Source organism: Maylandia zebra, linkage group LG17 (assembly GCF_041146795.1).
Source record: "Maylandia zebra isolate NMK-2024a linkage group LG17, Mzebra_GT3a, whole genome shotgun sequence".
Taxonomy (NCBI): Eukaryota; Metazoa; Chordata; class Actinopteri; order Cichliformes; family Cichlidae; genus Maylandia; species Maylandia zebra.
In genome coordinates this window covers 37,199,897-37,227,559 of record NC_135183.1, presented here as the reverse complement: position 1 = coordinate 37,227,559, position 27,663 = coordinate 37,199,897, and the positions used below count along the sequence as shown (strand labels likewise).

The window sequence follows — 27,663 nt, the reverse complement described above, 5'->3', positions numbered from 1 at the left end:
CGTAGCCTAATTCATTAAACTACTCATTACATTACTTTTATGTCACCCTGCAAAATGACCTGAGATACAAAATCGCATAATTCAAAAATTAACAGTATAATATAGTTACAGTCCCAATCACTGATAATTCCTACCCTAATCAGGCCACACACAATCCTTAAGTGTAACAAAGTAAACATAAAAGTTGGTGAAAAACATTCCAAAGAAGGAGGAAAAGCAACTCTTGTATCAACAGAATCAGACAGAAATGGAGTCTATAATGCTACATGTAGCTATAATGCTACATGTAGCATTATAGCTACATGACTGCTCATTCCTGCTTTTGTCACCTGTTGAATTCAGCTGCTCGGCTGGCGTCAGCATTCACTCCCTTTAACATCACTCGGCACTTGCCAGACTTCATATATCTACAGATCTATAGCTTTGTGATAAAATGATGTCTTTGCATTTGCTTACAGAAGAGCTAATTTAAGTCACGTGGAAAGGTAACTATGTTCTAGATCAACTAGCCTTCTTTCTGACAATAGAGGAGTCGCCTCCTGTTGGCCATTAGAGAGAGTGCAGGTAAAATACTGCTAAAAACCTCACAGGTGGAGGCTACATTATGTCCATCTTTATATCCAGTCTGTGGCTTGGTTTAACTTTCATTAGCTATCAGTCAAAACGTAAAATCATAAACAAAGTCAGGGACAATCGTTCATTTGAATACATACATAGTTTATTTAGCTAATGTGATTTGTGATATCTTTATATTAGTTACAAAAACATAATTTAATTTTCTATACCCGTGTGGTTCTGTTCCCCACTCTGACATGACAGTTGCAGAGGTAGTGGAAATAAGTGACGCAATCTGAAAAAGGATCATGTTGTACAGGATAGTTGCCCTGATTGAAAGCGCATATTACATCTGGTACTCGAAGGATGAAAGACACTGAGATTACTGCTGAGACAAACTACAGTATGAAGGTCCAAACACACCACACGCACAAAAAAACGTACATGTGTACATACACAGAAATATCTGGATGTGTGACTATGTGTACAAAGCTCCATAAACACAATACATAGTGAGTTCTGTCAGACAAATGACAAAAAATACTTTTCCAGATTCAGTGCATACACATTCTCACATCATCAGCGTATTTGTTCATATGTGGTTTAAATATGGAGTGAATTTCTTTTTCCTTTCCTTTACACAAGTTGATCGTTTAGAGTAAAAAGAAGGACTGCAGTGATGTGTAAACATACACACAACATAAGCAAGGGGAGAAGTTGCACTATTGTCCATGTTTATATCTGTCAGTTTAAAACAATAAGGCACAGTTAGCTTACATTTCCTCCTCCTCCCAGAAGCAAATGACCTTCTATACAATCAGCAGCAACACATACTGATATCCACATCAACATAAAGCAGTGTGATACACGTGTGGGAAGATTCCACCTGCAAGCTGGAATTTTGTTTGCTTGTGTTTTTTAAAGGTAATTTGAAATGCACAAAAAGACAAATTTAACTGAGAATAAACCTCTAATTCCCCAAATTCTCATACAAAAAGAAAATAATTTTATTGAAATGTAATACACATTATTCAAAGAAAAACAGATCATTATAGTTAACAGTTCACGATTTGTTTTATATTATTTAGTATATGAATGAAAAGCTCCAATCTGCTGTCATTTCAACAAGCTAAGGGTGTTAGCTGCAAAGTGCTGTCCAGTGTCCAACAACGTTAGCATCTGCATATATCTTACAGCGAAGTGACACCTCCTCCACACACCAGGATAATAAATTAAGCTGCTTAATAGTTAACTGTGTTTAAAAAAATAATGCCACAGGGGGAGGAGTCATTATTATTCGCTTAAATGTCATCGCTCTGCTAAAATTGGTTTTAAGCAAACTTCAAAATAAATGTCTTCTTTCTAAATATACACACATAAAAAGAAAATAAACACAATCTTTGAGATGCTGCACCTTATAATTGATAATAAACGTAATTTAAAAAAATACACAAAATGCTTGTTTTGGATGTCAATATGTAAATATAAGAACATTCCAAGCATGTTATTTACCTTATCACACATTAAATTTAATGGTATATGATTTTTTTTTTTTTTTGCATAAATAACATTATCCATACTGCATCATTTTAATTACCGGGAAAATTGGGCATTGGAAAAAATAGGAATGAAACTGAAACTGAAATTAATTTATATTCCCCTTATTTTCACATGACAAGATTTTGCTTTGTTATTTGTGTATAATTCAACCTATAAATATCAAGAAAATATAGTTTAGAAAAGAAAAATGCTCATGCATTTATCCCATGAAAAATTAATTGTTTTTGATATTATAAATAGGTAAATGTAACAAACAACAACCTGGCTTTCTTGACCTTTCATGTGGCTTGAAACCAGCAGGGGGCAGTGCTATTTGATAGAAGTGATTTTGCAGCATTCATAGTGAACCTCTTTCCACTAATTAAGTGCAGGCTGAATAAAGTAACATTCACAGACTTTAAATGTAGGAGGGTACAGACATGACAGTATATAAAAATACTGTGTGATACGGGAATGAAATGCTGATGAACTAAAGTGCATTTCTGGAGACAAGCGGCCATAACAGGAGATTCAGATTAAGTGATTCTTAAAGGAAAATATATGTGAGACTAAGTCCAGGACAAAAAAGAGCTCAAAGAAACTGAACAATCTTACTTGCAAGAAACAAAACAAACAAAGAACACAGCAGTGGTCAATACTCATACCAGAGTTCACACAGACAAGCAAAACAGCAGCCGATTCAAACCCACCTACAGAGGATATCACAGCACTATTATCATGAGTCTTAGATAAAGACAAGATATGGTTGAACCACTGATACACAGCTTGATATCAGGATTTCAGAGTTCTGAATACACATCCCACCATTTATAAAGGGACCAGTGTGTATGTTCATGATTACTTGCAAATGTGTTTGGCTTTCTTATCTGTGGCAGGATATCATTTGGTCATTTTTAGCTCCAGGTTTTCAGACAAAAACTGATCAGCAGCACAGCAGGGTGACGTTTACAAAAATACACATGTAATGGATATCATACTGAACAACACTGACATTTATAACAACCAAAATATCTGAGTGAACACGACACACTTGGACACAATTAGCTTTTCTTAATTAGTGACGTGTTCCTTCATTTTGTTAACATACTGGTGCGCGGGTTGTTAGTGAATTAGTTTGTTAATGACTACAGCATATAGAATACAATTACTTAAAGCTTTATCACGTAGTATACACACGTTACATTGATTTCTCATGAGTTGGGAAGTTAATCAAACCAAAGAGGTGGACCACGTTTAACACAAAGATTTATCAAGATTCATCAAGTTTTCACTGTCTCCCCTGCACTGATTGCACTAGATTTAAGGCAATGTATCACAGTATGGAGAGGCAATGGTCACTATAAATATGTTTCCCTGTATAGCTGTGTTACAATGTGAGCATATTGCTTATGGGCTTCATATGTAGAAAACCACTCGTAATCGATGGTTTTTAGTCATTAATACCTTCTTAAGGCCCACAGAGGAAATTACATTCAACCATAATTAAATTCACTGAATTGCAGCAATTTCATAATGAAGTCTGGAATGAAGTGTGGCCATTTCACTTTTAGTGCGGCACACGGTATATGTGAGTATAAGAATATGGGACCCAAGACATTTAACGTAGCATTTTATGACCCGATCAGAGCTTGGACTTTTTGGCAGGTTTTACTGCATAAAGTTAGAGTTCTCAGATGGACAGCATAATACACAGGCGCCAGCTGTGAACACATCTGTACCTTATTTATGGAAGTTGGAATTTTAGGGCACCCAGTTGCCATATAAAGCACAGTGCAATTAGGTACAGTCCCATTCTTCACAACTTTGCATTTAAATGTTGATACTTGTAGAATGGGTGTATTCATTACTATGGCCAAAGGTGATTCCTTCATCTGCCTTTTCTGGTAAGCTATTTGCACTAGCAATTTAGCACCCTCCATTTAGCTTGTCCAATATGGGTGTAGAACCTCAAACAACCCAGATGCTGAAAAAAATGCAATGAAATTGCTTGTTGGCTGAAGCCAGAGGTTGAAATTAGTTCAACTTCAAGAACAGACTGTATATAAAAGATGGATTTAACCACCATGTCATTAAGCATCAGTTAAAGAAGTCCCAATGCGAAGCCTTGAGCTAAGCATTTTTTCCATCGCTACCTTTGAGCTTTGAAAGGATTGGTTCCCACAAAAAGGAAGTCCTGCAATGTAACAATGTGTCAATCACAAAGCATGCCCAAAAGGATACTCTTAAGTTTTATATGCACAATAATTAATGAAAATTTATGTCATTTTAATAAGATCTAGTGATCTGTATTGACCTTCATTAAACTGGACTACTGTTTGCACCCCCCAGTGGCCATTAAAAAAAATGCATATTTAAGGCACTTCCATACTGGCTTTGCGTTTATGAATCAGAAGTTATGTCCATCTTTTATCAGCAGTCTGTGGTCAAGACATCACAAGTAACGGAGACTGGTTTAAGTGACGGAAATGTCTTTGAATGCCAAAAAACCCCTATCTTATTTACCAGTTATGTTGTTAAGGAGGCTTATTTATTTTAAACATGTGGTTGCTGGTGCTGTTGGAATTATGATGCATTCAGGTCAGAAGACGCAGCAGGAAGAATGGAAAGATATTTTCTGTTGGGTCACACAGAAAATCTATTTAAAACAGAGTCAGTACTATTATTATTTTAATAAACGGCAGCAGATAAATCTTTGATGAAGGTTTCAAAATTATCTGCCAATTTTTTTTAATTTGCTGCTACAATTGCTCCCACTTGTCCTAGTTTTATAGGACAGAAACAATATTCCCTTGTACTGACTCAAACAGCCACTGTGTCATGTGAGTGTTTCTCCACACGCCGCAGTTTATAGTATTTCCGATACAAGCTCAATGTTGGAAAAAAGAAAATACAGTTAGTACTACCACAAACATTTTGACTTTTAGCCTCTTCACATGCAAACAGTATGTTACACTTTACTTTTTGTCAAAGAGAATTTATCCCTCACAGCCTCTCCTACAACACTGCTGTTGCTTTGGCTTTAGAGAAGTAGAGGACCCCAGATAGAGCCTGGCGGAACACCGGGAGGCACCTCTTAGCTCGGAGCTCAGTCTGATCATAGTGGAGGGTGTGGCAAGATTGCAGCAGTGGTGACAGTGAGGTGTTTGCAGAGTAGTACAATCTAGATGTTGGTTTCCCGCTGCATAGGTTGCTCGTCTTTCTGACTTTCGTCGACCAGTTCTTCAGTGGCCTGGGCTTCGCCATCAGCCTCCTTTTGATCCAGAGTTTGGTCCGGATCTTCTGTCTCAGTCCGTTTGTACATCTCTGCACGCCTGCGCTCACGATCTAAGAGTCTGTAGTTAATGAAGTTTCCGATGAAGAGCCAAATACTGGCCAGAATCACAATAGCTCCACAGCAAAAATACATATACTTGTAATTTTTTGTGACATCGACCAGTTTCCCTGCAAGACAACAGAAAATATTAAGATATAAATAATATATATTTTAGAGTATCACATGTAAAACTGAGGTACACTATACCGAAAACATGTTTCAGCTAATGTCACTTAATTTTGAATTGTGGGTTCGGTCAGTGTTTTCCTTAAAGTTGTGTTGCCAAATCATTTATTTTCCATTTCTGGGATTCCACCAATCAGCTGGTTAACTTGTGGAGGGCAAAATACTAAAGTGTTTTTCAGGACTGGTATCATTTTCAACTAGCTGCAGTAGTCCAGGATCTATTGACTGCAAATAGATGCTATCATTCGTTGTTCTTGACAGCATTAAATTGAATGGAAACAGGTAAATGAATGAAATATGCTCAAAAACAGAAAGACTGTACCTGCTAATGGTGGCCCAATGAGAACTGGGCAGCACTCCACAATGGTGGTCAGTCCCACAGCACTGGAGAACCTCTGAGCTCCAACCAGGTCCATCAAGGTCTCAAACAGCACTGAGCTGACCATTCCAAAGGCAAAGCCAAAGAATATTGCATACACCACCAAACCAGTGTAACTTTCAACCAGTGGACAGAGGATATGGCATACTCCATTGTACAGTACAGCAAAGCTGAAGAAGTACTGGATCTTGGGTCTGACCCAGCGTGAGTTGGCCAGTAGCCCCATGGAAGGCCTGGCACCCATGTCCACAAAAGCCAGGATTGAGAGCAGGAAGGCAGCAGAGTACTCATCTACACCCATGTCCTTTGCATAGGCAGCAAGGAAAACAATAGGTGCGAAGAAGCCTACGAACATGATGACATTGCCCGACAGGTAAATGAGAAAGCCACGATGCTTGAACAGAGATAAGTCCAGATACTTGTTAACTATTTGCAAAAAACTGCGCTTCTCCTTGCTCGTGGTAGCAATGGCGGCCAACTCTTCATCCTTCTTGACCTTGCCAGGTGGAGGTCCTAAAGGCCTCATGAGCGAACCTGCCACACAGCAATTCAGCAGCAGGCCACCCAAGATGAGGAAGCTTCCTCTCCAGCCAAACTGATTGTAGAGATACTGGTTGAGAGGAGCCAGGGTGCTGAGGAAGACTGGACTGCCTGCCATTGCCAGCCCATTAGCAATCGGACGCTTCTTAAAGAAGTATTTCCCTATCATAGTCAACGCTGGCTGCAGGTTAAAGGCCAGCCCCAGTCCTATATTGAAAGAAAGGCATTGAACTTGAAACAACTGTGCTTTAACTGCAGTTACAATAATCAATACTACAGAATACTACTTTTATTTTTTTGTTTACCTAAATAAGAACTAAAATTAAAATAAAGTTTGAAAAAAAAAAGACTTATAAGAATAGCTTTAAGCAAAAAAGGATTTTTGTTGATGTTGCTTTGGTGCTTATAGCTATGCTACAGCAGCAGTTTGGCTTGAATCTATAAAACTAAGGACATTCCTGTCAGCCACAACTATAATTTGTGCTTATTAGGAGGCTTGATATTAGCAGGCTAATGCACGAAATGAAAAAGGTCATCATTATCCCTGCTGTGGAACAGCATTAGCAGTGTGCACACTGCCTGCACAGAGAAAATACCAGCAAATAGAAAAATGCTGCAATAGCACAACAATTTGAATAAAACACTGGATATATTTAAAAAAAAAAAAAAACAGAATGGAAAATGAATAAAACACAGTGGAAGTAAAAAACAAAAACAAATCACAAAACATAAGGAAAGTGCAGCTGGGTTTTTTTTGTTGTTGCTGTTTTTAGTATTTCTGTTGTTTTTGTATGTTTTTTTCATGCTTTTGCAACAGTTTTCTATTTGATGGTGTTTTCTTCAGTTGCACTTGAGTTTTATTCATAAAGAGGTAAGAAAAAAACCCTTCCTAATGCAATGCATTGCGAGCGAATGATTTAAAAAGCTATTAAATAGTTTAACAGTACAACAGGACACTAAATGGTTTGTTCCCCACATGTGAATATTGATCATTAGATGGTAAATTTGTGACATTTTAATGCTCTGTATTGATACTGTTGTACTGTACTGTAGCTGATTTCTGGAAAACATGAAACAAGTGCCACGTCCAAATATGGAAATGATTAATCTTACAAAATTTTAAATAAAAGAAAATGACTTAAATATATACAGCAAACTATTTTCTTTTCTAACCAGATTCCAATGAATAATCAAATTAACCCAAAATGGATTTAAACGGATTCAGATGGACTTACCAGTAACAACTCCCATACAGATGTAAAGCTGCAACACGTTAGTGCAGAAGGAAGCTGAGATCATGCCCAGGGCACAGAGGCAGCCCCCCATCATGACGATGGGCCTGCAGCCATATGTGTTCACCAGTATGCTGCTGATGGGACCTGCAAAATATAGAAGACAGAAAATCAAACCACATGTTTGCATGTTTACAGCTGTCAGGATCACTGAAAGTGAGCGCATAATGACTTAATCTTGTTAGCGCCGAACACCACCCAGAACCCAGCAGCTATTAATAGCAGAAACTAGGTTGTTTCAATTTTTAAACGAGGCACTCCCACCATCGTGTGTCAAATTAATTTAAGTAAAGTGACAGTGTGATTAAACAGAATAGACTTGCATGTAAAATTACTTTTTAAATTCCATTTGACAAGTTTAAGTTATGTAAAAAAATGCATTGTGTCGAAATACATTAACTAATGTTTTATTCTCCCGGCTGCACATTTAGAGGCTGTGCAAACAAACAGCCTTAAGAAAACATTCAGTTTACTCACTGAATCCAGATTTGTAAGGGATACAAAAGAGTCGCCTACTGCGAGCATGTGAGGTCACTAATTATGCAACTTCAGCATGTAATGACACTGAAAGCTCACAGCCAAAGTCTTAAATTAGGTTAATTAGGTTATAAGAAATCCCTAATGTAACCATGTTATCTAAATGACTTAATGAAAAGAAAAAACAGAGGTCTGTGTGAATATTATTAAACAAATGTTAATAGGAAAAGACTGATTAGATCTCACAAAGGCACTTCCATAGTTTTACTATGCTATGAGCTGTAGGTATGTATGACTTGTAATAAATCTCCGAATGCACCTTCATTATGAAATCCATGAATCTCAGCACTGAATTCATCAGCCAGGATGCACTTCCAATGTGAAATCCAGCACTGAGCAAGACTTTCAGTGGAGCCTGCCTGATTTATTCACACATCGATATTATCAGCCAACGTTATAATGGAAGAGAATTGAATAGAATAGGTTTTTTTTTGTTGTTGTTGTACATGTAGAACAAAATTGTGGGCAAAGAAATTTTGAAAAGTCGAGACTGGAGAAACACCCTTCAAGCATTCAAGCACTGTTTAGATTGCTACAAATGTAACAAGCAGTTGATCCCAGCAGAGTTGGGAAGAGTGTAAACAAGCAAATGCTTAACTACACATAACAAATGTTAGGGAAATCGAATTACATTTCATGTGTCAGAAAGAACAAGAATCATTTTTTTCTTTTTATCACCATTATCATCATTAGTCTCAAAAATTCCACATCAGTCAGGCTTTAATTTTTAAAGCTGTAGTATATTTGGACAATTGTGGTCAACAGGACACCATGTAATCACATTACTGACATATAATGATCTAATAAGACTAGTAGACTAGTAAATTTGAATCCAATATTAACCCTCAGCCTTGGTTCAGCAACTCATGAAGGAAAATATCTGGCTCTCTAGCTGCTAACTGCTATCTCACCGCTTTGCCAGCTTAATCAGGGTCCTAACTGTTAGTACAAAGTTTTCATTGTATGCTACTAGTTACCATAATGGAAATAGATGCCTGGTGCTAATGGAAGCAAAACTCATAAGAGTTAAACATGAAGCTATAGCTGTAGTGTATAGAGTCAGAAAGTAAGACAAGTTGAAAGATGGAAATTGAAGCTATCGCTCTATTAAGCTAATAGAAACTGGAGTTGGGTCAACAACACAAAAAAATCATCAAATTATTCAGGGTTAAAATGAAAATATTTTAAAATATTAGTAAGGATGATAACCACAGGTATTTACTGTATTATCTCCGCCAAGGAGGTTGTGTTTTTGGTGTGCATGTCACTCTGTCTCTAAACACAATAGCTTGAAAATCTTTGAATGAATTCAGATAAAACTTTGAAGGGGAGTAGAGTGGGGTCACAATCCATCCAAATTTGGCTTGCATCCACCAAGGTTTTCAAAATAAACTCAATGATTTATTGGTGGAAAATTTACAAAAAGCCTTGTAACTTATAAACTATGATTGGTGCAGGTGGTGTGTATTGTCAACATGTAAAAAGTACCGAAATATGATTTAAAATCATATGACATTTCAAGGTCAAGGTCAAATAAGGTCAAACGTTTATATCTTTTATCTTAAAAACTATGCTTAAAATAAATTCTGCCTTTTTGTTCGTATTAGCAACATATAGGAAATGACACTGTTTATGATTATTATCTAATTCAACTCAGTTCAATTTATATAGCGCCAAATCACAACAACAGTCGCCTCAAGGCGCTTTATATTGTAAGGTAATACATACAGAGAAAAACCCAACAATCACATGACCCCCTATGAGCGAACACTTTGGCGACAGTGGGATCGAGAAACTCCCTTTTAACAGGAAGAAACCTCCAGCAGAACCAGGCTCAGGGAGGGGCGGGGCCATCTGCTGTGATTGGTTGGGGTTAGGTGTTATGTACTTTACAGTAACAGCTTGTAACCAACAATATGTAACAACATTACTAATAATTTTACTAAACAATGAAATGAATGCTACAAATGTACTACATCCACATAAACAAATAACAATTATATACAAAATGATGTCAAGAATGTTGAAATGGGATTCATATAACAAAAGCCTGCATCTTGCACTTGCTTTAAGTGCACTTCAAAGCTATTGCAGTGCTTCTTGCTGTCATTAAAATCTAGTTCTTCCTGCATTAAAAAAAAAAAAAAAACGCAGAGAAAGTCCATTTCCGTTCTAATAACAGTGATGGGAAAATCTCCTCTAACTTAATGACTTACTGTTTGTTATTCTCTGTTGGGCCTGGAATGAATTTTCATTCACATTTTTCTGCTTTGCTGCTCGTTTCACTGATTTTAGCTAAAAATGGTTGACTCAACAACTCAGATTATATTGCTGCTGTGGCACTTTATGTTCTATTGTTTACATTTTGTTCCACTTGAGATGTGTGAGAACATTTGATTGCTTTCTCTGTACAAAGCACCCTGCTTATAATGAGGCAGCAATAAGAATTGTTTGAGAAATCTAAGCATCTTTTAACTCACCCCGTCTCCTAACCTTTTTGCTGAATTTTAAGTGCAGGAGGTGTAAATCGAACAGAAAGAGAAAAGTAATGAAAGATGTTTTTTCTTCTTCTTCTTCTTCTTTTTTTGAATAATGCTCTCATTACCAGGCAGAAGGTGTATCATATTTCTGCCAGGCCCAATGCAATTTAAAAAGCCACACTGGGCGAGGAGTCATCTCACTTAATTTGCTCTGCATGAATCTTTTTTCGACCTTGAGGAAAGTTCCCCTCATTTGCATCCGCAGCAGTGATCGGTATTCTCGGGGGCTTGGCGGGACCCGAATCGGCCAAGATGAGGAAGCCCCTGAGCCTGCACATTACCTCTCTTGCAAAAGGGCTTATCATCTCCTGGCCAGACACAGCGTGGACTTCATTACACAGTGGACAAAGACCCAAACTAAATATAAGCACCTAGATCCCAAAAGGGAATGACACATATAGAGACGCGTCTAACAGGTTTTTTTTTTTTTTTTTCCACGAGACTTTAATGTGAGCTGCAAGCGAAGAGGCTGGTTCAGCTCACGATAGATGCCGGCTATCCATCACACTTCAAACAGGATAAAGAGTTGACAGAAATGGAGGCAAACAACTTTTAAAAGCTGTTCTGCGGTTTTTTGAAGTGACTCACCGCCGACCCATTACACGGATGTTTTAAGGGAAATAACGGAGAGTGAACCAGCCCGAAACCCAGTTTATTTATGTGATAAAAGTTTATCCAAATTTTCGGGCTCACAAGAGGCTTTGATGTAAAGTTTACACTTGTAGAGCAGTAAGCAGCAACATCCTGGATGATGCTAACACGGTGGCTTTAAGCCGGAAAAAAAATAAATGCAGATTTTTAAAGGTACTTGAAATTCACTGGCATGATCAGTCAGGGCGGGTAAAGTTTTCACCACAGAGGTGCTTCTGAATAAGTTACATAAGTTCTCATTTTTAAAGAGACGACAACACTTACATGTTTCCTCACAATATCCACATTTCTAATGATAATTCATGCACGTCACTGGCAACAGTTCTCTTTTCAGCTACTGTGCAGTGTGGTAAAAAGGACTGCTCAATCACTTTGACATGCAGCAAATACAGCAACCTTAAGGTGTTAATGAGGTGGAAATGACATCTCAAGTTCAAGAAACAAGGTTCCCATTGACTTTTTCCACTGAGAAATAAGAGTAAATGAATGTATAAAAGTATATTTACTCATCATCATAAGCAATATTATTGTTAATATTTTTCTAAAATGACCAGGTAAAACATTAAAAACAAAATATTTGGCTGTATTCCTTATGAGAAACCAGCCTTTGTATCCTGTCTTTAAGACTAACCGTGAGAGTGATACAGTGTGCAGCGTTTCCACAGCCAAGGTCAGCGCTCTCTCTCTCTCACTGTGGATTAGCGACACTAATCCAACATAAACACACAGCATGCAGATTAAACACATCATCACAGTGCGACACTCGCTGTGCTGAGTGGATCATTGGCGGTTGCTTCACTGCTGCCTGATGTAATACGAGGCAGGATTGCACTCTAGGGCTGAAGTATGCCAAAGGCCGTCACAAAAGATTTCCCATGTTGGGTTTACAGCTTTTAACGCTTTTCAAGGCACCCAAAGCGCTTTACAATACCACTATTCATTCACTCTCACACACTACTGGAGGCAAGCTACAGTTGTAGCCACAGCTGCCCTGGGGCAGACTGACAGAAGCGAGGCTGCCATATCGCGCCATTGGCTCCTCTGGCCAGTGGCCAGCTTTTAACCACACCTTCTCTTACAGAGAAACAAAAGAATAGCATCGATAGTTCTTTTGTTCTGGAAAACATGTTGTCAGCCAGGTGATATGCACATCAGGGCAAGCAAATGACTACGCAAATTTTTAGTAGCAATATCTGTAGAGCTTCTGTAGAGCAAGCTCTGTCATGCAAAAACTGAAACTGAAATGTAGCTACACAGTTGTACTGCCACTCAAAATGTCTGGTTCCATAACTGAATGCTCAGGGCTATAGACCCGCAGCGAAAGATTAGCTTATTATTTATTATTTATTATTTTAGTTATTATTTTTGATTTTTCCTATAAAATAACAACAAAAGAGATCAATACAAATATCAAAAAGTAGCCAAAGTGGCGATATGGAGCGGGGTTCTGTGAAACTGAAGTATAAGCCTAATGCTAACCTCCTCTGACAGAAGGATAGCTTAGCATGCTAAGGTTGACATGATGTGGATGATAAACTGGGTGCCATCAGGACGCTACAACACAGAGCGAACACCATCCCCACAGACACAGCGGCCAGGGAAGCAGAAGAACATCACATCAAGAAGTCCCTGAGTAAATGTGATTATCTCAGCTGGACATTTGTCAAAGCTGGGAAGGCACCTAAAGAAAGCTCCAGCTGATCCAGGAGAGAAGAAAGATAATTCCTGCCTAAGTGAAAACCTGTAGTGATCCCTTATGTGGCACAAACAGAGTAATGTAGTGTACAATGTTAAGTGCCAGCAGGTCTTACACATCGAGGAAACCAAACAAGCAGATGGCACAACACAGAAGAGCTAAGGACTAAACAGTCTATTTACACCTACAGGCCAGTGGACACATCCTGGACAGGGAGGAACGCTGGTTTGAGGGCGGAGTCAAGGAGGCCATTTACGTTTAAAGGGAAAGACCATCTCTGAATCGAGGTGACAGATGGCCTAAGGGTCCATCTGTCACCATCCTATATCTCTGTGATTGCAGCCATTCCCCAACTCTCTGTGAATGTAATAATAGCCCAACTTGCCTCATTGTCTATAACTGCTTTCTATGTATCATTCACCAGCATTCATAGGCCGATTGATGCATCGCAGAACAACTTGGGGTTAGTATCTCGCCCTTGACTGGAGGAGCCAGGGATCAAACCAGCAACCTTCCACACACATCTCATGTCGTGTGGGACTTTACAAATGTGACCTAACTGGCTTATAAACTATAATCCACTGAGCCAAAACCATCATTTTCAGTATTTTGTTCATCAAAAAGCTTAGCAGGTTGAAGAGACACAGGGTAGCTCAGGGTAGAGGTAATAAGTAAAAGGTCATTTCAGTCATTTGGATCAATTAGATTATTACTTGTGGGTGTCTGGGGCTGTCGGCTCATTACCAGGCAGCTCCACAGTAATGACAGGGCCATGCAAACACCAATACACACACGAAAGCAGCAGTGGGGAATTAGAAAGGTGTTAAACTCTGATTGAATCATCAGCGTGAGAGTCAGAACAAGAGAGCAGGTGTTTAATGAATAGCTGAATGGCTGCGATCAATGTGAACGAATGAGAAACAAGAGCGGCTCGCTCAGTAAGCGCATGTATTGATGCCGTAACCACGTGATAGCGGCATATAGACACTGCTAAGCTAAAGCAGCAGTTAGCGATCGGTTAAAAAGCCAAGACAATCAGCAATAACCACTTAAGTTTTTTACTGTTTGATAAATATGTTTCGCTAGGAACACTAGAGAGGTTGTGTCATTACCAGAACAGCAACCATTGGCTTGTTTCAGCCTGATGAACGCCACCTGTCCATAAGGTGTTTACTCATAATCAGAATTACTCACAATCCCAAATTACTTTATGAGACCACAATACTTAATTTTGAGCAGAAGACTTTACCTTATAATTACTGAATGAAAATTTGTTTTCAATTGAACACAACATAGGAAATGAGCTTTGCGGGTCTGACGATGACAACAGCACACGACAGAGTGACAGGAGGATTACAGCGTGGACAGATGGCACTACCGAGCCGGGAAACTGCAGGCTTGAAGCCAAAGTGGGGAAATACAGCAGGTGATCAGAGCAATATGGTGGAGAGGGCGACCTGCTGAAAACAAATTTCAACCCTTCAAAGGTTCCTTTTTTCAAAACAAAATGAGGGGCCAGCTGCAGCAATGTGGCAGCATTTTGAGAAGATAAAGGATTTGTCTGAATCGTGCTCTGAATTTGATTAGAGGCTGAAAACTATTAGAAATTCTAGTACGCGGAAATAAAAATTCTGCCTCAGTGAAATGAAAATTCGCCTCTTTCCATGTCAGAAGACAGATCAATTTATTTCAAAATCCAATCAACAACCAATAGATAATTTTTTCCCAATTTCCAGGCTGTAAGTGATTCTGACTCACAAGGAATTACAATTTGTTGTTGTTGCTGTTGTTCGGCTTCAATTTCTCTGGTTATCTGCAGGCTGTGCATGTGATGCTTTGCTAGCATCTCGTGTGGATTCAAATCCAGGTCATGATCCAATGACACAAACTAGTTCCATTTCAATTCTGTCACTGCATATTGTGTTTACAGGTAGAAACAGTGTGACAATGATGAGAGAAACTATTGAATAAACCATGTCCCATCCTATGTGCCTTTCCTCATATCGTGCTTTTCAGATTTCAGATGGTGCATCTGCTAACTCCAACTATCTAGATTCAAGTTATTTAGCATTATTAGGTTGTAGCATTGACAAAAACACAAGTACTCAGATATTAATTAATAACAAATTATTACTGAATAAAAATACTAATTTGCAACTGTATCAATACCAACAATAGCATCTTTGCCTCCGTCAGCTCACACACAACAACCCAAAGCAAGGCTGCTAGCTAACAGCTGCTAGTTTACACTGAACAACACTTTAGAAAGAACTTCAGAAGTCAGTAAAGCTCTCGTTTCAACAGCAGTAAAGTATTAAACAGTTATCATAAATTTTAATCTGGCTGGCAGACATGTTGACGTTCGCTGTTTAACAATTAGCAATTAACCCATAGCTGTGTTAGCCATCAGTTATTGTTAACGGAGCAGCAAGTGGACTTTAGTTAGATCCAAGAGAAATAGTTATTGCAGGCAGCCACGATAAAGCAGATTATGGACATATGGAGAACAAGCCTGTTCTTTTCTACTTTAACAATGATTTAATTAAACGTTCTCTGGGTTAAATTTTGAAAATGCAGACAGAGACCGGTTCAATCAGTTTCATAGTGGGAGGTCTGTTTTTATGTCTTCTTTAGCATAACTAATATGACGCCTTATACAAAATTCATTTGTAACTTTTCCATAATACTTTTATGCAATAATTAAATGATCTATGTTTTACGTCGTGTAGTTGCTGTAGCAACAACCCATGACAACCCCACTCTAGAATACCAAATTATTATTAGAGGCTTTCGAAACATGAACAGGTTTAACTATGTTAGAAAAATTTCATTTAGCTTTTCCTTTGTTTTAACCAGTTATTTACCTGCAGCATACATGACGGCGAGCATGATGGAGGAGATCCATGCGATCTGACTGTAGGAGGCGCCGAAAATGTTCTGGATTTCTTTGAAGAAGACTGTGATGGCTTTCGGGAAAGCGTATGAGAATCCTATGGAGATGAAAGATCCAAGTACCACAGCCCACCCCCACCCACCATCTGGTGGGGGCACAACAGGACTTGTGGCTGGGGTTGGCATCACTGGCCCAACTCAATGCAGATTTGCTGAACGCTGGAAAAAGAAAGAAAGGAGGATATCAAAACTCACAGAGAACTTTAAGGTTACGGAAAAAATGACCCGAGAAGTTCTGTTTCTAGGAAAATGTCATCGATCATTAGGGGTAGTATATCCTGTAGATAAATCACAAGCTGTAGCTCATATTGACAGTATACAGACACCTGTGGGATGACAAAGGAGGTTCAAATGTTTGTTCTCTCTGTTTTTCAGATGCGCAGCTGCAAACAGTAATGTGACACAAGAGCAAGGAGGACATGCCAGAGGCCCTTATCCTTTATAGGGTGTGGGCAAACACAGGATCACGAGATTCCAGAGGGCATGCACTCATTATACCTGAGGGGCCAGATCTCCCCCGCCCACTGCTCACCGTGAGCACACCTCCTTCCCACAGGCATTAATGAAACAAGGGTAGAGCTTGACTTACAGAAGTGTGGTGGCAGTTTAAAATCACGTGGTGTGTATACAGAGTAAACCTGACCTAATTATACGTAAGGGAAAAAAAAAAAACAAGTATGGAAACTATCTACTGCCACACATCGCTGTACTGATGCTACAAGTCAAGTAAAGAAAGATGCACTTATATTGACGGACACGTGATAAACCAAAAAGGCCAGCTGCTATGTTTTTAGCTCTGTGTAAGCTCATTAGCCTCACCTCTGTCATCAGTCAGAGGTGAGGCTGTATAATTTACAGCTGTATAATTAATTTGAGGCACCCACTGAGATGATGGCAGCTAGTGTGGCGTCACAGAAATGAGCAACCTGTCGAAGAGTCAACATGTTTGCTCATGTCAGCGGTGCAGAATCACAAGTGAGTAATTATTGAGATTAACACAGCCAGACTCGGATTACCGGGTACGAGTCTGAAATAATTGGCACCGCTGATTTCACTTCAGCTTTGTGTTATTATGTTTTCATTGGAGAGCGAGACCCATTTTAAGGTTTAAAAGTCAAACTGGTTCCCTGTTGATCGCTTAATGATGACCTGTTCCTAGCAGACAGGTATCAGCAATAGCTGGTTGCTAGAATACCTGCCAGTCAGAACAGTCATTGTAAGCTTAAAGACAATCCAAGCGTTTAAATCCACCATGAAGTTGTTAGTAAGGGGGAAATTAGCTATAAAGACCTCAGGTCTCAGTCATACAAGCCGAGAGTATGGTCGGCGTCCCTTTGGCAACCACCAGTCTCTAGGGAGGAAGCTGCATTCCTACATGTGGTGAGCGGTTGCTGGAAGTTGCTGGCAGGTGTAACTGGTTGCAAAGAGCTATGTGGTGCTGCACTTTGGTTGCGTACTGCTAATACTTACCAGCTACTTGTCATGAATAGACCATAAAACGTGTCTATAATTCTTTCAAACTGGAAGGAATTAATTAATTAAATGTGTCAATAATGAATTACAATTAAAATAAATACATAATTATTAAATGTTTTAAATTTAATTAATTAATATTTTATTAATTATTTTCTACTTTTATTTGTAATTTAATCCATTATTTAATTATGTATTTAGCTAATTCATTTTGGCACCCATGGCCCTCTACAGTCCAGTGGTAGTGAAGCTGCAAAACCAAAAATGGACAGCATGCTTCAAGGTAAGGTTTACTAGTTTTGAAGCATGCTGCATAAGGCAGAGAGTTTCCATTCAGTACAGGTATCTGCCAGCAACCTCCAGCAGCTGCACACCAAGAAATCCACATTTTTACCTAGCGACAGTTTCTAGGCCTCTCTGACCGAGGGCTAAAATGTTTCTTGTTGTAGACTGTGGCTGAAGTTGGGCATTTATGGGGATGGAGTTCTTTTTGGAGTCAGACTCCAGTGGCCATTAAAGGAACTGCAGTTTTTTGCATTCTGCATTTGATTCATTGTTTAGGGGAAGAGATTGCTGCTGGGGTAGCCGTCACCCGCTATTTCTCAGACATCTAAATAATTGTCAGTGTTTTATTATTTATTTAGAAAAAAAACAATGGTCACGATTAAAACTCAGACCGGCACAGTGCATATCAAGTTTCACCTGTCTGTGCGCTTAATGATAACATCTTCCCCGTGCCAGTTGACTGATCAAGCAGAAAATTGACTAAACATAAACATCATACGAAACCTCACTATCCAGCTTTGTATCTGATCAAGCGACTCGACCATCAGCTCTGACAGTTTCCTCTACAACACAACAGGCAACCACTGGAAAATTCAAACCACAACTTTAAGTGAAATACAACATCATTGTTTTTAACTTTTACATGAAAATATTCAGCTGGCTGATCCAAACGTACCGGCCCTGAGTCGACATCTTACCAGAGCAAGTTTCATTTAAGAACATCAAAGGATTTAACCAGGAAACATATGGTTCTCCTGTCCGAGTGCATCAATGACTCGTAAAGACCAGTGTAAATAAATGATGTCACTCTGCTTCCTTGTTCCAGCTCAGGTATGAGCAGACTGCATTGTTGTGGAGACTCGTACATTTGCTACTGTCAATAATTTTGAAAAGCTAAAGAAAGTCAGGAAGCAGGAAATAAAAGACAAGATTATTTCTTGGCAGGAGGCCAGAGAGTGACATCACAATGAACACTTTTAAGGCTTTAAAACGAACGAACTACAGTAGCAAAGTTGGAAAAGCAAGTTCAAACAGGATTTGTTCTGTTTCTTAGCAATGTAGAGCCATTCGTGCATTATTAGCATGACAGCACAATACCTGCTGTTCTGTGCTTAAAAAGTTCACAGAAAGAAATCTGAATCGGAGCGGTGTTTCATTTGGGAATTTCGACTTGGATGTCTATGGATTTCTAACTTTCCACTTCAACTGGAACGCACCAGTAAATAAGAAACTTCAGGGGCCCTGAGACGTGCGGCTGTAGCAAGTCTGTAGAGATTTTGTGTAGTAGATGCATTTCGCTTTTAGCCAACTAGAACAGTTCCTCCAAGTAGATTTTCAACTCATATAACAAGTAAACTATACTAACAATGTTGTATGGACTTTTGTGACTAAATGAGCCACACAGGCACTGACTAGTTTCAATGTGCATCACTGTGTTCAAGTGATAAAAAACAGGCACTGTGTTGATGGATGAATGACTCTACCTGGCTAGCAAGCAAAAGGAATATTGTGTTTTTCCTTCCTTTTGTCTGTTTTTCCTTTACCATATTGGCAGATATATTGGATATCCAAACTGATATCGTATTGGTACTGGTCTTAAAAATCCTGTATAGTTCAGATAATAATAATTAAAAGCCAAAGGGGAATGATTAAATTTGCTTTTATTTTGGAATTCAATAGTTGTGGAACTGTGTTTTAAATAAGTGAATGATTTAAGCAAAACATCACTTGTGCTAAAAACTGTCCTCTATATATATATCTTGTATTGCCCCTTTAATCAAAGTTAAAGATTAGTCTTTCTTCCCGGAGTTTCATATAGTAGGTCTAATCCGTGCTAATCAGATTACAGACTGTCCAGAGCGGCAATTGGTGGAAATACTAGTTTTGATTGATTGAACGTGACAACAGTGCACGAAGGATCCTCAGAACCCATAAGCAGCTTATAAATTGATGGCTGTTAATATGAAGCTCCAAACAGATTGGTCATAAAAGATCTAGTAGGTAAAAAAAGGGAATTGTCCGCACAAGCTTGATGGATCTGGTTTATGATCAACCATATAAGTACACAAGAAGTCAAACAAAGTAAAGTCACTGTTCGGTCGTTACAAAGTCAACACTTACTTCCTTCCAGATCAGTGTCATGTGCCGTCTCCCCTGTGCCCTTCACACCAGTGATCATGAGAGCAGCTACTACAGCCCTGACTGCTGCTTGGGTCAAAGCTGGTGGGTTATAAAACAGTGCCAAGGAACAAGTCAGGTGACAACAACAGGACTGTACAACCACACCCACTTGAAAGACCACTTTTAGAATAAAACATTCCAACTCACCAACCAAACATAATTCATTGTCAAGGTGCTAATAAAACTTTATTGACTCCTGTCTGGAATTTTTTTCAGATTTGTCTTCCACAGAGGTCAGCAGTTACAGACCAGTATGCTAGTTTGACTAAGTACCAGCACTGATGGGCTGATTGCCATGGTGAGTATTTGTATGTTTCACATAATAAATAAGGGCTCGTTTACAGTGGTCATAAAATATGACTGTAGCTGTGAAGTCTTTCCAAAGCAGCATGTTAGACACAGAGCAGCTTCTGTCCTCCATCTGCGTATACATTCACTGGGTCATCGATCATTTAGCCCAAACCTATGAAAAGCCCATTGTCCATTTTCTAGCAGAACCATGTCAGAAAGATCCACAGTCATATTATTTAGTGGTCCAATGTCAGTGAATTAAGATTCAATCACAATCTTTCCTGAAGTTCTTATGTCTTCTTATTATATGTTTTTTTAGCATGTTTCCTTGGCCTAGCAATGTTTTCCACTGAGTTCAGGAAACATGATTAGGAAACATATTAGCACTTTTCTTCTTTTGCTTTTTATATATATATGACTGCTATGTTATCTACCTAGCATTAGCTCAGTGACATGAAACAGCTATCTAATAATAACACAAAGGATACATGAAGCTTACTTTGTGTTTTGGCAGAAACCAACGTAAACAGAAATCTTGATTGGAAGACGGCAATAGAAGACAAGTCAAAATGAGCTGAATTCATTATTTTCCAGTAATATCTGCCAAGTATTTTTAAAGATATCTCACTCTGACCCAAGAGGAAGGATTGGCCAACTGGCACTGATTTGGATTAACCGCATTTTTCAAGCATTATAATAAATCCCCCAAAGAATCCATCACAAGTCACCATGTTAGAAAGTGTTCTACAGAGCGACTGTGAAACCGCATTTCTCAACAAGTGTGGAGCCATGCACAGAGTCGCTCAAGCTGAACAGACTGAGTTTTTTTGGGCCTGTGTGATCTCAGTGCACTTGAATTGACCACCTGACTTCACCTTGATGAGTCTTATCCGGACAACAGAGCTCAGTGGAGGGGGCAGCAAGGACACGGCAAGGGGAGCAGAAACCAAAATAGAGTTTCTATAATCAAATCATAGAACTGGCAAAAGCTGGGTTACATACTGGACAGAATGTGTGTGCTGTTTGAGCTACAAGTCTTTGTTTGTAGGGTAAGGTTAGAGTTTGGTTAGTCGTGACAGGTTAAGGTTACAGTAACTGTGCATTATGACAAGAAATGTTCTCCGTGCAAACAGGTCTGCTCACATCTGTGTGTTTGTGTTTTTGTGTGAATGTGTATGTGTGTGTCCTAGAAAGACATCACTTAGTGCCTTGGTAGGAAGCCAAGACATGAAGAAGAATGTCAGGTTTCATTCACAACAAGGACAAAGCTGAGACTCAGTGTTGGATTTCATGTCAGTAAAGAGGAATAAATGAACTTTGCCCTCTTTGAGTTGGCACACCAGACCTACTGCATTTCCTGCTAACGGTAGTAGCAGCAAATCAATGACTACATATGATCATGTGTAGATCCAAATCTGACATTAGCATTCTGCCAATCTATTAGTATCTGAATTTATAACACCCGATAACTGAATGATGAAGAAGCAGACGAGACGAGAGAAACATCCTCCAGCCACGTCACGTGTGTTGACATTGAAAACTTTGTCATCCACACCAAAAACACAACAACCAGATGATCCGGGCAGAATGGTGCAGAGCTAAAATGAGTAAACAAATAACTAAACATAACAAATTGAAGTGAAAACTGTTTATTTGATGTATCTCAAAAATAAATAATATTGTCTCATATATCAGATTACCTAATATTGATATCTGTATCAGGCTTAAATATCCTATATCGGCTCTGCAGTAAAGCTAGAGGCCATAAAAAAATCACATTAGAAAAGCTTAAAGACTCTAAAACAGTAAGTGCAACAACTCCTTGTACAAAACACATTGAGAACTTGATTTATTGTTATTACAAAAACACTGATTACCACAGGTTTAAACTTTAATATCTCCTTAAGGGAATCATGATTCTCAAACTCTGCCAACACAACTTCAACATCCAGTTATTATTTTTAGATGGAGGTTAATTATAGTTTCCTGAGAGAGATATTGCAGACACCTTTTAAAGGTAGCCTTCAGGGGCCATTAAAGGAGGATGAAAAGAACAGCAAAGACATCCTTCAGAAGAGCAACAATTCCACATTTTCATGTTCACATCTAATTAAAAGTTTTCTTTGAATTCTTATATGTTGAAGTACTTTTTCCACTTTTACTGATAGTGGAAGGTTGAGCAGTGGTCAATTACTAATGTTTTTTAATGGGCTTTTGTGGAGCCTTGTAAGACTTGAATTGTAATGAAGGACAACAGAAGGTTAACTAAATCAGAGTTACGGAGCAAGAGGACACCGGTTTTACCTGGAGGAGATAAATTAAAGCGTAGGATTTGTCTGTATTTGTGAAGACCTTGAACAGAAGAAATACTCAAAAGCTTCACTTAAAAGCTATTCAGGTGAACATATCCTGTAAGTACAAAAGGAAACTTGACCTCTACACTCAGCTTGCCAGCATGCCCCCCGCCTCCTCCTGACTCCGCCAAAGCCTCATGCTGGGACTTGAAGTTATGGCAATGGAAGATTAGCTCTAAGGTAACCTCCAAGTAACAGTACACCCATTGTTAAAATAGAAGTTCATTATTAACCCAATAAACACCTCTCTAAATGTTGACTAAAGCACACATGCCATCTTCTTATCATCACAACAACAATCTAATCTCACTTCAGCAGTCAGGCAAACATACTCGCCCATATTCTTTCACAAAGAAATAATTCCTTTAAAATCTGCTTTCTGATTAAAAAGGCCATCAGGCAGAGGGTCTCCCCATAAAGTACACTAACACTGTAGTTCCCTTTCTCCTCAGCTTCTGGCCTTTTACTAACTCCGGGATGCCTTGATTTAGAAAATAAATTTCATGTGTGGACACAAGAGCATGCTGGGAGGCTTATTCACTTTTCCATATGGGCTGCCAACACCCACATTAAACATCCAATCCTGAGCTCGCTCTCCGCTACACACCTCTGACCATGTCATGAAGGTCACAGAACTGTAATCATGTTATATTTAATAGTCAGACAGCAAACGTTAGTCATGTCTAGAAATGTGTATGGGGGGAAGGATACTAATGTTATGTAATGATACTAATTCTGTTGCTCAGAATATTTGTACTTTTTGTACCTTATTACTTGACGAATAGGGTACAAAAAAAACTTAACTAGCCATCATAAGAGTCCAAAGAAACTGTTTTTGTAGTTTTTGATCAGTGCCGAGTGGTTCTGTGATGGTGTGTCATGGGTGGGTTCACATCTGGCATGATTTCCATCTTTCAAATAAGAATCAGGTAGAATCAGTTTGAGTCTGCTCTTTGCTCTTTCTTTTCTCTTTTTAATGTAGGGAGCTAACTTTTTTTCATTTGTGAACTATCACTATTTTTCAAACCCTTGCAACTGTACTGCTGATCCATCAAGGTATGGAACTTCTGAGGGTGACCTGTGGTACCAGATCCTTTGGGTCTTGTGGGTTAAGCTTCTGGATAGGCCATGTTTAGGGACATCCTGTGGACGTTTTATCGAGCTGATCTGTGGAGTCTGGAGGCTTGCTCCGTACTTGGAATCTTTGACCCTCTTACTTATTCTTAACTGTTGTGTTTTCGTGATTTGCAGTACACTGTTGAGGAGGCAGCTGCTGTCAGAGTGCATTTACATGGGTTTTACATGACAAAATAACAATGCTGAAACCCAAGGCCTGGCTGTAGTTTGACTATTCTGGATGTTAAGTGATTAACAGTAAGTAAGTAACATATTTTCTCAGTGTGGAGTATACGCCATGTTTAGTGTTCATGAGGTCATACTAATGAAACCTAATCCAGAGGTTTAGCAGGTTTCCAAAACAGTCCTGTCCTGTTAGAAAACCCAGTTGTGTCCAAGTTTCTATCATCCAGCTGTTGATGTGAAGTGAAGTTAAATAATTTGAAGGTAGTCCTTCTTCATTATTCCATCCACTGTGCAAAACAGGCCCAGAGCATGATGATACCACCACCGTGCCTGACAGTTGGTACGGACGATCTGATATCCTCGTGTTCGTGTTGTTCCCTCGTCATCATAAATAATGTTGTTCCAAGTTCAACATTGCAAGTGACCTTCTGCTGACGTCATCCGCGACCTCGAAAAAAACACAAACGCCTTCAAAAAATCTACTTCACTTGCGGGAAGAGAAACCGCCTCTGTAAGGACAATATGTATAATGCTTACCGTTTATTAAAGGAAAGTATCCTGAAATGCAAAGAATTCAAGTTCCTGGATCGGCGGACAGAAGCGGTTTCTCTTGTCACAAGTGAAGTAGATTTTTTTAAGGCGGTATTTTTCAAAGGCACAAAAGGGGGACGTCACAACAATGTGATTGGTCACTTGCAATGTTGAACCTGGAACAACATTTATTATGATGATTTGGGAACAACATCGACACGAGGATATCAGATCATCCCAGTTGGAACAGTGTTCTCAGGTTTGACAGCCTCACCTTAACTCCATTCAAACATACTGTACCTCTTGTTAATGTGACCAAAAAAAAAAAAAGCTATAATAGGCATTTTGTTTTTATGTGTATAGCTGCAAATTTCAATTGAGCTTGAAGTTGTGTATTTTGGAGCAAGGGTTTCTTTTGCTGGTTAGCACCCTTGGCCCATGTCCATCTAAAACTCACTTCTACGTGGACAGTTATGGTGGGGTTTCAGCACTTTTCAATTCATGGCAAGCCGGAGCCGTGGTGATTCCTGGATTGTTTCTGGTTCTCCTAACCAATTTCCTCTCACTTTAGATTGACGGTTTAGCTCTTCATGCAGATTTTGGAAAAGTGATGACACATAAAAACAACTTGTACTTATGAACCTCAAGAGACTTTCCTAATTTGTGTCAGTTTGAAAATTGTGGAGTTAGCTGGACTTCCCCATTGTTTTGAGTATTGGAATGCTGTCAAACAAATACGTTTTATGCTCGCAAAGATAAACTGAATAAGCCTTTGAAACCTAGCCCTAGAACCAATTCAATTATTAATTGATTTAAATGAATCTATATATTTGAGTCTTTATGAATACTGGCCCTGTGTGCATTAGAGACAAATATAAAATGAATTCAAATTTGTTCACCTGATTCTTGTTTTTCTTAAAAGACATTAAAGATATATGCTGTACAATCATTCCACCCAGAAAAAAAGTTCAAATAAATTACCATGACATTCATGCTCATGAAGAGTGAATGTAAACTTCTGACCACAACTGTAAGTATAACATTTACAACAACAATCTCCTCGGGCAAAGACATAAATGCTAGCCAAAGAGTAACTTAGTTAAAAACAAACAACAACACACATTTTAAGATTTCTGCCCACATGGTCAGAAAGGTCACTGCTTTCGGAGAAACAAACAGTGTGGACATTGTCAACTGCAGACTGTTTAGGTTAAATCTACAGACAAGACAACATTAAAAGCAACAAAAATAGGACGGAGACTAAATAGAGAAAAATGCTAACTTCGTTTCTGATGGAAGGGCATGATATGACAAACTTAGGATATTAAAAAAAAAGCTAAAATGGAAATTCTAATCATAAGAAAATTCCGGACATATCAGTAAAGTAAGTTAAAGGAGCACAGATGACTAATATCACACGTATTACTTTATAGCAATTATAAGTTTTCGCTGGTTAGCCGTGCTTGCACCTGGTCAAAAAACTGTCCCACACATCTCCTCATAAAACAACACAGATGTACAGATTTGACATGTTAACTGGTGAGCTTTGGAGGAGCTGAAGCATGTTTTATTTTTCTTTCCTTTGGTACAAAGCAAGCTAGCTGCTGACCAGTTTATATGCTATACTAAGCTAACTAGCTGCTGATGGTAGTTTCATTTTTTTGGTGCGGGTAACAATATTATTATCAGACTCTCAGCAAGAAAGTTAAAAACAGTATTTCCAAAAATTGTGAGCTTTTTAAAGTTTTTTTTTTTTAAAGTTTATGCATAGTCCCATGTAAATCTAATGCAAATAAATAATGGATGCAAAAGACCTTTTCATCTGCTAGCAAAATGTCATTAAAATGACGTTACTTTTTAATAACAAATTGTGACTGAAAAGTTGTACTCATGAGACATTTAACACACTGAAACTCGACTCAGAACATTTCAGTTCTGCTCCTATGGCCACAAGTGGTTTGATAAATCCGGTTTATACTAGCTACTGTAAGCCACCTAGAACTTAATGATCTTCAGTTTACAACTCTGCCTGTGCTTTAGCATTTTAGCATCTCACCACGGAGGGCGCTGTTACAACCACATATTTGATAACCTGCTAAGATGCTCTGTCACAGCCAACTTGCACGACAGGATCATAGATTACAAACTACAGACTTCATTTTTTCACTTCTACTCAAACCTAAAACTGGGGTCGTGTAAGCTTTTTGCCATTTAAGCTAAATACACATAGGGTATTCATCACATGCAGAATGTGAAGTTATTCATACAGATCACCAACTGAGCAGGAGTGAACCAGACCTGACGTGGACATAAATACTTGTGACATCCTAAGATAATAATATACTTTTTTCTCTTTCAAAGTTCGACTCGATCAGAAATGCCTATAGCTGGAAAGGCGCAGGAACCGGAGAGTGATTCCTCAGCACTGCAGCCTAATCATATGATGCTGCTGATTGAGACCGGATATTGACCGGATGAAGCCAGTCTGAATGCTCACGGCCTGCTAAACCGGATGCTTCAAAACAGCCCAAAAATCTGTGCAAATATATTTTAGGACTGTGCACCTCAGCTCTTCCACCTGCGACAACTGACAGAAAAGCGGCAGATGGGTTTCCCTTCTCTCCTCTCTTCAAAGGCTCCTGAACGCATCATAAAATGCGGTCACCCATCCGACTGGGACACTTGCAGCGCCGCAAGCCGCTGTCTTGACAGGCTACAGCGCTCATTCACCGCAGCGCACACGCATCCCTGCATCGCTCGGTTAATCCTCGGGCTCACCGGCAACGTCGGCGCGTCCTTCACTGCAGTCAATGACAACCGGCCACTGGATGTTACTTTACCTTCTGAAGGAGGCTGTGCGTGCGTGTCCTCCGCGGGCTGCCGGCTGCGATGACCTTGGAGCATAAAGATGCGTGCGGCTGTGTTGTGGACAGATCGCTATTTGAATTTCCTGAGTGAGCCGCTGCCTGACGTTGAGCTGTTGCGCACCACAGAGGGCGGCGCTGCCTGCCCCGTCTCCGTTTTAGATCGTGATCCGAGCAGCCC

The 27,663-nt window shown here is 39.1% G+C and overlaps 1 protein-coding gene across 2 annotated transcripts; it reads right to left on the bottom strand.

The window, feature by feature from the left end:
* Positions 1-696: 696 nt before the first annotated feature.
* LOC101483203 (monocarboxylate transporter 2) lies at positions 697-27,663 on the bottom strand. Of its 2 annotated transcripts, none has more exons than XM_004553873.5 (5): positions 27,459-27,663; positions 16,114-16,360; positions 7,769-7,912; positions 5,937-6,740; positions 697-5,556 (listed from the first exon to the last, which is right to left on the bottom strand). In XM_004553873.5, exons 2-5 carry the CDS (start codon positions 16,325-16,327, stop codon positions 5,276-5,278), a joined length of 1,443 nt encoding a protein of 480 aa, XP_004553930.1. In that variant the 5' UTR covers positions 16,328-16,360; positions 27,459-27,663; the 3' UTR covers positions 697-5,275. The 2 variants fall into 2 exon arrangements, with proteins under 2 accessions (XP_004553930.1, XP_004553931.1); XM_004553874.3 differs by lacking the exon at positions 27,459-27,663 and adding an exon at positions 20,081-20,173.

Excerpts from the sequence above, each read along its gene's own strand:
- LOC101483203 (XM_004553873.5), bottom strand. The coding sequence starts at position 16,327 with ATGCCAACCCCAGCCACAAGTCCTGTTGTGCCCCCACCAGATGGTGGG. Across the intron at positions 6,741-7,768 it reads CTGTATGGGAGTTGTTACTG|GACTGGGGCTGGCCTTTAAC; the intron begins GTAAGTCCATCT and ends CTTTCAATATAG. Across the intron at positions 5,557-5,936 it reads CATTGGGCCACCATTAGCAG|GGAAACTGGTCGATGTCACA; the intron begins GTACAGTCTTTC and ends GTTGTCTTGCAG.